Source organism: Poecile atricapillus, chromosome Z (genome assembly GCF_030490865.1).
Source record: "Poecile atricapillus isolate bPoeAtr1 chromosome Z, bPoeAtr1.hap1, whole genome shotgun sequence".
NCBI lineage: Eukaryota > Metazoa > Chordata > Aves > Passeriformes > Paridae > Poecile > Poecile atricapillus.
In genome coordinates this window covers 87,977,476-87,987,923 of record NC_081289.1, presented here as the reverse complement: position 1 = coordinate 87,987,923, position 10,448 = coordinate 87,977,476, and the positions used below count along the sequence as shown (strand labels likewise).

The 10,448-nt window shown below is 40.6% G+C and overlaps 1 protein-coding gene across 2 annotated transcripts in view; it reads left to right on the top strand.

Annotated features, from left to right (window-relative positions):
* Positions 1-1,212: 1,212 nt before the first annotated feature.
* DTWD2 (DTW domain containing 2) overlaps positions 1,213-10,448 on the top strand; it is a 74,930-nt gene continuing 65,694 nt past the window's right edge. For both annotated transcript variants that reach the window (XM_058827469.1, XM_058827468.1), the window contains exon 1: positions 1,213-1,362. In XM_058827469.1, the coding sequence (XP_058683452.1) occupies positions 1,232-1,362 (131 nt within the window). In that variant the 5' untranslated portion in view covers positions 1,213-1,231. The remainder of the gene's footprint in view (positions 1,363-10,448) is intronic.

Genomic DNA, 10,448 nt, shown 5'->3' with positions numbered 1-10,448 from the left:
CCTTGTCCTAAATTAGGTGGCCTATAATAGATAGATAGCTTTATAATTTAGAATTTGCATAGTGGCATTTTCCCTTTTACCTAGGATTTTTTTCCGTTTGTTTCTTTGGGGTTTGTTTGTTTGTTTTGTTTTTGTTTCATTTACAATGTATAAGTATATAGCCAGCTTCAGAATCAGTGGTCTCTGATTTTGTTTTTCAATCTTGTGAGGAAAATTTATTTTAATAGCTACACAAGAAAATCAGTGTATGTGTACCTTGAGCTACAAATACAAAAGTACAGTACAAAAATGTACAACTTAAAAGCAAAACTACATAAATGTTTTGCATGAATCTAATACCAGGAGGCCTGAATTACATCAAATGGTCCTGATGATTGTAAATACGCAAACACAATACAGTTTATTTTGGATACAGAACAGAAAACAGGAAATAATACAACCGGCCCACTCATCTGCTGATGCTGATTTCAGGAGAGGATCTAATTTGTGGAAATTTACTGGCTGCTGTATTTCAATAGATTTCTAATGTAAACTGCAACAACTTTGAAGTTGAATTTCATTGTACTGTGTAGTGGACTCCAACAGAATCAGCTTATTAACACAGCTACCTTAATGATCACAGTATAACTTACATTTTGTCTTGGATTGCAGAACCTCTCCCGGAGTTGTGTAAGCCCAGGAGAGGGCATAAGGAATCTAGAGCATGGGAAGTCCTCAACACCTACTCTGTAGCACTTGGAATAAAACATCAATTTAAGTGGTAAGATGATTACTTAACAACCATAAGTTTGACGCGAAGCGGGGCGCTGTCTGCTCCAGGCCCCAGCTATTTGTCGGTTTCTCGGCGGTGCCGGTACCCGTGAGGTGAGAGCGGTGGCGGGGGCGAGCAGGAGTTCCCGGTTCCTGATTCCCCGTTCCTAGCGGGATTAGGCTCACCCTGTCCCGGTCCCGGTCCAGGTTCCGGTCCCGGCACTGCCCGGGAAGGCCCAGCGGCTCCGCGCGACCGCCGCGTGCCGGCAGCGCCGCCTGCCGGTCACTCCTCGCTGCGCAGCGCGAGAGGCTGGCATTGGCACCGCCCCAGTGGGCGGGGCCCCACCTGTGCTTCGGGCCCTCCCATTGGATGAGTCCCGGGAAGGGGCGGTGCCACTTCCTCACGTGAGCGGGGCCGCGCTCTCTCCTCCCCGCTGGTGCCCCCTAGAGGTGGGCGGCCTCGCGGTCTCGCCACGCCGGCATGGAGGGGAGCGGCGGCGGGGCGGATCCAGGCCCAGCCACGGCCCCGGGCGGGGAGGGCGAGGGCTGCGAGGGGCTGTGGGAGCTGCCGGTGGAGCGCTGCGAGAGGCGGCCCGTGTGCGGGCGCTGCAGGTGACGCGGGCGTGGGGCTGCGGAGGTGCCGTGGGGCCAGTGGGTCCCGCCCCACTCGCTGTGAGGCGGCGCTGAGGCCCCTGGCGGGCGCGGGTCGGTGTCTCGGCAGGGACCGGGTCGTCCCCAGGGACTCCCTGACAGAGCGGGTCGGTGTGAGCGGGGTCGCGCTCGCCCTGTGCGCCTTCCAGCGCCTATGGCATGTCACAGTCACGGAACGGGTCAGGCTGGGAGGGACGGCAAGGGGTCATCTGGTCCTGCGGCCGTGCTCTAGCAGGGCTCTCCCAAAGCACACGGCAAAGGATTGCACCCAGATGGTTCTTGGATATTCCCAGTGATGGAAACTCCACAACCTCTCCGGACAATCCATTCCAGACACAGTAGAGATGTTCTTCCTCGTGTTCAGGTGGAACTTCGTGTGCATCAGTTTGTGCCTGTTGCCCTGCAGCCGTCGTATCCTAAAGGCGTGTACACACCTCTTGTGTAGCAAAAACACGACTTAACTCTGAATGAACTTAACATGAATTAACTCCGTTGTCCGAGGAGTGGGTAAATATGGTAAATAGGTATTCCTCTAGGAATACCTAGAGGCTCAACTTAAAGAGGGTGCTACACCTTTTCTCTGTATGGTCACCTTTGAAAAGCAAAGAGGATGGGGGAGATTTGTCCTCTCAGTGCCACGCAGTGAGGTATGTAGGGCTTCAGTATGGCTGGGCAGTATTTGATGCTTTGTCAAAAGTAAATGAGAAACTAGTCTTACCTAACAGCTCTTCAGCTAGTTTTGAAATCCATTCAAGCACTGGTTAATACAACTTGTTAATTCAGGTATTGTTTTGAAGCAGGCAGTGACTTACTGTCTTACAGAAATATCTCACAACCTGATTTTATGCTTATGTAGATATGTCCTTTTAGTGAAGCAAGTGCAGGTTTCTGAACTGAAATGCTTGTGCATAACTGCCAAAGAAAAAAGGCTTCTCAGCACCTCTACTCATTCATCTGTTCCTGGTCATTTTGTGAATTGAGTGGAAAGGCATGTGATTTTGCTAACTGTGTAGTTTTAGTGTCTTTCAAGGGTCAGAGCTTGGAAGCCTATTGCTGGTGAGTTTCCTCTATGTAAGTTGTAATAAAAAGTATGTATTGTGCAAGTCATAGTTTTTGTAAGTGATCACTACTGGAAAAAGTAGTCATAAGCAATAGTTGATGCTCAGAAATGAAAACCAAGCAGATGAGTGACACTTGAGCATTTTAATGTTGAGTTATTTTAAAATGCCTGTTGAGTACTGCTGTTATTGTTGTATATTTTGTTAGTGTGTTTCACAATATCTACTTTAGTTCCTTCAATTTTGAACAGATTCTCTGAAGAGTCCCATATAAAAATGGTTTCTAGAATAGATATCTCTCTGTTTTCTTTCATAGTAAATGTGATGCAAAGTATTTATGCAGCTTTTCATTACCATGAGGAGTGTTACAACACCAGCTTCCTAAAGAGTTGTGGATGAATTATATCTCCTTGTGAGGAGCATGGGAACAATGAGCACAGACACTGAAAGAAATGTAGGGGCAGAGAGACCAAGGAGGTGAAAAGACCACAGAGCTACTTTTTAGGAAAATTGTTGGTTTTTTTTGTCGTGGTGACAATTCAAGAATAAATTGTAGTACATTCAGTGCATTTTTTTTGCACTATATCCCCTCCATGCTATTTTTCAGGATTATAGCTAAATTTTTCTTTTCATTGATTATTACATTCTGTGGTATGACTTGGAGTCAAAGTGGGTAAGCCTAAGGTGCCTCATGGGAAACAATATTACTCTTAACAGTATCATATTGGTTGGGGCCAGGTATATTTAATTGACTTCCTCAATTTTCTGCACTCCATATTTTTGTTGTAAGGTACCTTAATGGACGTGATTTAGGTCTTAATTCAGTACAAAAGCATGGAAGATTGGGTTCTCTTTAGTATCATTTGGTGATTCCTCAGAGGAGCTGACTTCAGGTTCTGATTTGTTTTTAGATATGCCAAGACAGCTGATTGACAACTTGCTAACAAGTGCTCAGTCAGTCAAGATGTGAAATAGAAATGTGGGAGTAAGATAGATAAATTTCCCTTTTGGATAATGTGAATGACACTTGAGTGTCCTGAAGGAACGGGATGTTTCTAAGTGTTATGTGTTTGAGACTTTATATTGCCTGTGGGGGTGATGGGGAAAACATTAGCATTTGGAATAGCTTGTGATGGAGAATTTGAATGAAATAATGTAATACAATTTTACATTTTGAAGGTTTGTTTATGTAAGTGCCAGTTAAAAGAAAAAGTGTAAAATGGTCCTGCTTATGTTTGGTGTCTGAGATGGCAAGCAGCTGATGCAAATGAGGTATGTGCAGTTGACTGTTTTATTATTTGTGAGAGAATTTAATGCATAGTCTGTTTGACTAAACCAAAAGGTTAGTGGTCATGAACTTTGAATCGATAACTTCTTAAGGTTTGCATAGCTAACTAAAATATTCTACTTGCTTTCAGAAGTTCAAGCCCCACACCCAAACATTTAAATATAGGAGAATAGCTTAATATAGTTTCCAAGTTGCTGTTAGCTAGAAAAACAAAATAAGCAGGCCCCACAACTGATGTAATGTAGGACAACAATTTGGTTTTGTGGTGTGACACTGATAGCAATTTAACGTTTTGAAATTGTGTCCTTCTGTGGGTCAAATTTCACTGTTTTCTAGATACATAGTGTTCTGTTAGGGAAAAAGCTTTTCAATAGTTCAAGACCTATGAATACACAATTGACTTCTTGCCACAAATGTGACTGTACATGTGTGGAAAATTCCATTGTTGTAGGAGAGCTTCTGGGAAATATTTTCAGGAGAAATTATGACTTTAAACTGTGAGTGTTATGTGTCATCTCTGGACATTGCTAGGTCTCTTGTAGGCCATCACAAATATGCACTGGTAACAGTCCTGTATCTTTGCAGGACAAGTTTATGTTGTGAAGTTAGATTAACAACAACTGGTGTTTTCTCAGTTCTGCTATTATATATACTGTGTTGCTGTATATGTATTTCAAGGGTGGGGAGCCTCTTGAGATCATCTTGGGTCCAGACCCCTGCTGTAGCAGGGCCAGCCTAGAGCAGGTTGCCCAGGACTGTGCTGGGTTTTGAATATCTCCAAGGACGGAGACTCCACAACCGCTCTGGGAATTTCTTCCAGTGTTTGACTCCGTGTTTGATGGAGTTTCATAGTTTACTTGTGTGTTTTGCCTCCTGCCTTGATAGTGGGTGCTCTTGAGAAGAGCCTGACTTCATCTTCATTCCCTCCCATCAGTCATTTATACACAGGTATAACATCCTCCTTAGCTTTCTCTTTTCCAGGACAAAGAGTCCAAGTTCACAGCCTTTTCTCATACAAAAAGCTCCAGTCCCTTAGTCATCTTTAGCTGTGTGCTGGACCTACTCCAGTAAGCTTGTTATTTTCTGGGAAGCTCAGATTTGGACCCAACACTCCAGATGTGTCCTTAGTAGTGCCAAGTAGAGAGGAAGGATCACCTCTCTTGACCTCCAGGCAATGGTGTTAAATGCAGTCCAGTTTCCTATTGATGGCCTTTGTGTCCAGGGCAGGGACAGTTTGCTGGCCCATGATTAGCCTTTCTGGCATTTTCTTCTCTACAGAGCTGTTTTCCAGCTAGCTCTTCGGTTCCAAAGAGTGTATTGGTGCCTGGGGCTTTTACTCTTATGCAGGACTTTGCATTTACCTGTGTTGAAACTTCATGAGGTTCCTTCCAGCCCATTTCTCCAGCCTGTAAAGGTCTGTCCTGCCAGAAGCCAATATTCCCAGGTAGGGTTCTTCTAGATGTGTACTGTCCATCCTAAGTTTCCCTAGAAGGGAATGCGTGGGTTGAAGCCAGCTCAAAGCTTTTGTGCTTTTTGAAGTTAATTTTGTGTTCAGCTTTTGTACTATGCTAAGATGTGAATACTTTTTCCATGCTGGTCTGGCTGGGTCAGGGAGATAATAGTCACTATTGATTTTCTTAGTGGATGCCATTTACACAAACAATTGATCTACAGAGCAGTTTATCTAAAGCAAAGGCCACCCTCCAGTCCCCTTTGTGTTGAAATAAGTCCAGCTTCCTTTGTGATAGCCAGGGTAACTTCCTACATTTTTTTCTGAACTTTTTCCTGAAAGGGTTCGTTTATCATCCTTCACACCTTTGGATGGCCACACTGCCATGTATTAGCCACCCCTATAAGCTGTGAGCTTCCTGAGGGTGTCAGCATACAGGTCAACGATGAAGAGCTTAAATGGCATTGGCCTCAGTATCAGTGTCTGGGGTACTTCACTAGCAGCTTGCCTCCCTCCAGCTGGACTTTATCCCAGTGGTCATGTCCTCAGCACCTGGCTGTTGAGCCAGTTCTTTTCACTGTCACTTTATTCAGATGGTACTTTATCAGCTTGTCTAGGAGGATGATATACTGTCAGAAGAATTACCAAAGCTAAAGTGAGCATTTACTGCTTTCCTCTCATCCACCAAGGTAGTCACCTCATTATAGAGGACCATCAAAGTTGATCAAATGTGATTTTTCCCTTTGTTGATACATCCGACTACTCTCAATACCCTTTTTTTCTTTTGTTTGTTTAAAAATTATTTCCATGAGGATTTTCTCATCTGTCTCCCCAGGGTTTGATGTAAGGTTGACTGGCCTGTACTTCCCTGGACATTTTTGCAGAGAGGAGTGACATTTGCTTTTTTTCAGACTTCAGCAACCGCTCTTGTTATCTGGATATCATCAAAAGTGTCCTTGTAATAATGTCAGTCAGCTCCCTTAACATGAAAGAATGCTCCAAAAAGGATCCATCGCATGGCTAGGCTGAGTGACAGTGGCAGCACTGATGTGATTCCCCTGCAGCTCATGATGAAAACCATTGTGAAGTGGGCTGTCCACCCACAGCTCATGGAAATCCTTGGTGGAGCAGTGCTTCATCTGCAGCTCTTGGAGAACTCCACACCAGAGCAGGTGGATGCCCTAAGGAGGCTGTCGTCTTGTGGGAAGCATGGCTGGAGTAGACTCGTGGTAGGACCTGTGGACCCAGAGGGCAAGGAACCTGCATGGGAGCGGGTTTGTTGGTACGACTTGAGACCTTGTGGAAGGGACCTACACTGGTTCCAGTTCATGAAAAACTGCAGCCGGGGGTAGGAGTTGTGTTGGAAAAGTTCATGGAGGACTGTCTTCTGTGGGAAGGGACACTGGATGAAGGGAAGACTGTGAGGAGTCCTCCCCTGGCAACACTGCTGGGGAAGAGTGGGTAGATAAACTGGGAGTGAAGTTGAGGCTGGGAAGAAAGGGGGTGTGAGGGGAAGGTGCTTTTAGGATTTGTGTTTTGTTCTTGTTGCCCTACTCTGATTAATAATAAATTAAACCCATTTCTCTAAGTTGGGTGCTTGCCTGCTAAGGTAGTTGGTGAGTGATCTCTCCCTGTCCTTGTCTCATCCCATGAATCTTTCATTATATTTTCTCCCCTGTTCAGCTGAGGAGGGAAGTGCTAGAGACTTTGGTGGGCATGTGGCGCCTATCCAGGGTCAATCCACCACAGATAGTAAAGCGACAATGACAAATGTGAGATCTGTCAGGCGAGCACAAGTAGCTGGTGATAAAATTTAGTTCTGAGATGAGGCAGTAACTGCTAGAGATAGTAATCTTCTGTAAGCATGAATCTGGCCTTTCAGTTCTTAATCACAGTCAAAGGTAATGTTACAAAGATGCTATGTAGTACAGTTTATATGGCTATCTCTCAGTTGTCTGCAGCATCAGCATTTCTGGACAAAGATGTTTCAGCAAGTAGTAGGATTTTGCAGATATGTCTAACAGAGTATGTGTGAAAAGTGATTTTGTTGATGAAATTAAGTCTTGTATTTGCTTTTAGATTTTTGTAGAAGGACTTTTTAACTAGCACAGCTCCAGTCTGAGGCTAGGGAAGAAGTGATTGTCTAGAAGGGAAGCATGTAGGAGAGGAACTGGGTTTTTTAAAGGAGTTGTCTTTTAACAGGAGAGCGGGTGAATTGTTCTGTGTATTGCAGTATAGCTGAAGGGATCAGAAATTACTTACCTCTTAATAGATTTTTGACCTATGGAACTAAATTTTCTTTCTTGTAACCATTTAGTACTTTTCAAAAAATACGGTACCTTTGCAAGTCTGTTGTATCATTGTGTTGACCCAGTAATTGCTTGCATAGGTTTTCCAAAGTGTCCAAGTGTTATTTTCATTAGAACATGCTCAAGAAGGTTTGAGGAATGTTAAGAGGGTATCCTGAAATTGTGTACTTTATGGTAAAAAAGATGCAGAATTTACCAATTACAGATTAAGATGTAACTTGTTTGAAATTGATCAACTACAATATATGTAATCTGTACCACATTTTAAGCAGAATAGCTACAGGTAAATGGAAAATTTATCAATGATTAGATTGGAAGTTCAATGACTTTTATAATCTTAACAAGCTTCTGGTAATGTTCCTTTAAATGATTGTAGTTTGCATACTAAATTCTATATCTGCTATTGGCTAGACTTATAAATATCAAGCTAAACATTGTTTATTTTTGTTCTGTGTTTAGCAGTTACTGTATATGCAGTAGTTTCTCATGCTGCTGTTTCTTTGGTCTGTATTACCAATAATGAATGGTGCCAGAGGTGTCGATGAATTCAAGATTTTGTGACTTCACTGTTACTTATTTCTGCTGCACTAAATTTCAAAGGCATTTATTAATTTCCTGCTATATTGTGAGCAGCTTAATGAGTAGAGACTTTTTTAAGCTGCTTGTTTTGTGCCTCAGCTGACTTGGTTAGCATACTTTTTGATCTGTTAACATTAAAAAGAGGAAAAAGAATATGTCAGAACAGCCACTTTGGGCTGTGGATAACTATAGGTTAATAGAAGCACATCCAAAGACAAGAACTACAGCAGAGAATAATCTTGTTAATTAAAACAATGTAGTACCTTTGATTGGCTTCTGTTCTGTAATTACAACAAGTACACCTTTTCCTTGAGGATGATAGTGTATTGTAAAAGAGGTTGAAAAATGTTTCAACATTGATCAAGCTGCCCAAGTTTAATTGTAAGGAATATTAAAAATACCAGTGGTTATTTTCCTAGATTTGCTTTTGATTTTTGTAAACATAGGACAAAGCAAAAACCTAAAAAAAAGATGAATTTTGCTTTCCATTCAGTGGAGGTTACAAAAGTAGCTGAAGATTGTTATCCGTATACCCAGATAAGAATTAATTTAAGTGCAGCAAATCCAGTGATTTTTTATGTAATTTCTGTGGCTTATGTCTGATATTGGCATAGATAAATTTCGGCACAGTGCTGTTTATTTTGAGGAGAGTCAGCCCTGACATATCCCTGAGTTTTTTATTATGTAATGTATTCTAGAGATTGTGTGAGCATCCTGTTACTAGTTGGTCTTACTTCAGTCAGATTCTCTTCAGTTACCTGTTTGTTAGTTTTTTCTTTTTTTTCCTTTTCTAACATTTTCCATCAGTTTCAGGTTTGTTTTTAAAAAAGCTTTCCTATCATTTCAGGTGTATCACTCAAATCTTCTTACTTTGTTGAAACATGATGCCTAGAATTTCTTAGAATTTCTTCTTTTTCTGAGTAGTTTGAGAATGACTTATCAGGGTCATCTGACTTCTTCCACCAGATTTTTTTCTGATGTATTTAATTTATGATTTTTTTCTATTTATTATTTTATTATTTTAAATTAAAAGAGATTTTATTCTATCATAAATATTATTATCTTATAATTATTAATTGTTATTTTGTTATCAATTACAATATTTTATTACTTTATATTACTTTATTATTTATTTTTATTTAATTTATTATTAAATACTATTTTATTCAGTATTCTTAATGATATTATTATTTATTATTTTTAGTTTTAAAATTAATATTATTCTTTTCAGCTGTGCTGTTTGTTGGAGTCTTCTCTCTTCCTTTTAATGACTTTATGTCATTCTACCTCCCGATCTCTCATTCACATTTATCTCTTGCAATGCACCTGCATGTCCCTTCCTAGTTTTTATTTTAATATCAAATATTGTTCTGAGCACTGGATTCAGTTTTCACTTGGCACTTTTATAGCTTTACCAGAGTTGTACTTCTGCTGTGCAAGCTCTGTTGAAATGTTCTTCATCAAAGTCTGTAATGCTTTTTGCTGGGAATAAATAATCCCAGTTGAGACTCGTAGATCTCTCAGCCTGCTAGTTGTCTGTGTCGTTACTGGAAGCATACCTCTCTTTTGGCTTGTAAGACATAGTTAGCAGATTTTTCTTCCCTCCAACTTTCTACATACAATTTCTGAGTTACACCAATTATGCCTATGATATATAGAACAAATTTATTTTAAAATTCTTATACTCAGTTCGTAAATGTATTTAGTATATCAATATGGAAGACTGCAAACTGTCTCTAACATACGATTTTTAATTTCAAATTTAGTTTCATGGAAATGTCCAGCTATATTAGCTATATTAGTGAAGGGGAATGTGTCATTCCAGTTCTTGATTTTTGTTTCCCCATGAACACATAAAGAAAATGTACCAAAGGTGTCCTGGAGGCCTCATCCTATGGCTCTTCCTGCACAAAGTAGTAAACAGAAGGTCATGAACTTTTTTACCTAGTGAATAGTCAAATACTTACTGTGGCTTATCTTTATTTCTTTCTACATGTTTTCTTTAGTTTTTATATATTAATAATTTATAATACAATTTTTTGAGAGTTTTTTTCTTTTTTTTACTTTTTTTAAGCACTCAATCAACTAGAAATATTAAATAAAATTGAGTATGCATGCATACTATATTGGAAGAAGCACCTTTTAATGCACAGTTTTGTGTGAGTGGCAAATTGGCAGCTTATACAACCTTACAATATTTATTATAAAATACTTTTATTTTCCTATGGTATCATGGAAATTCTTGCCTGTGTTTCTGTTTAGCATTTTAGCATTTCTATTTTTTCCAGCAGTCCAGTTTAATGAAATTGAAACTAGGTGAATTGTACACTAGGGAGAGAATAAGTGGGTTTAATTGGAATGAA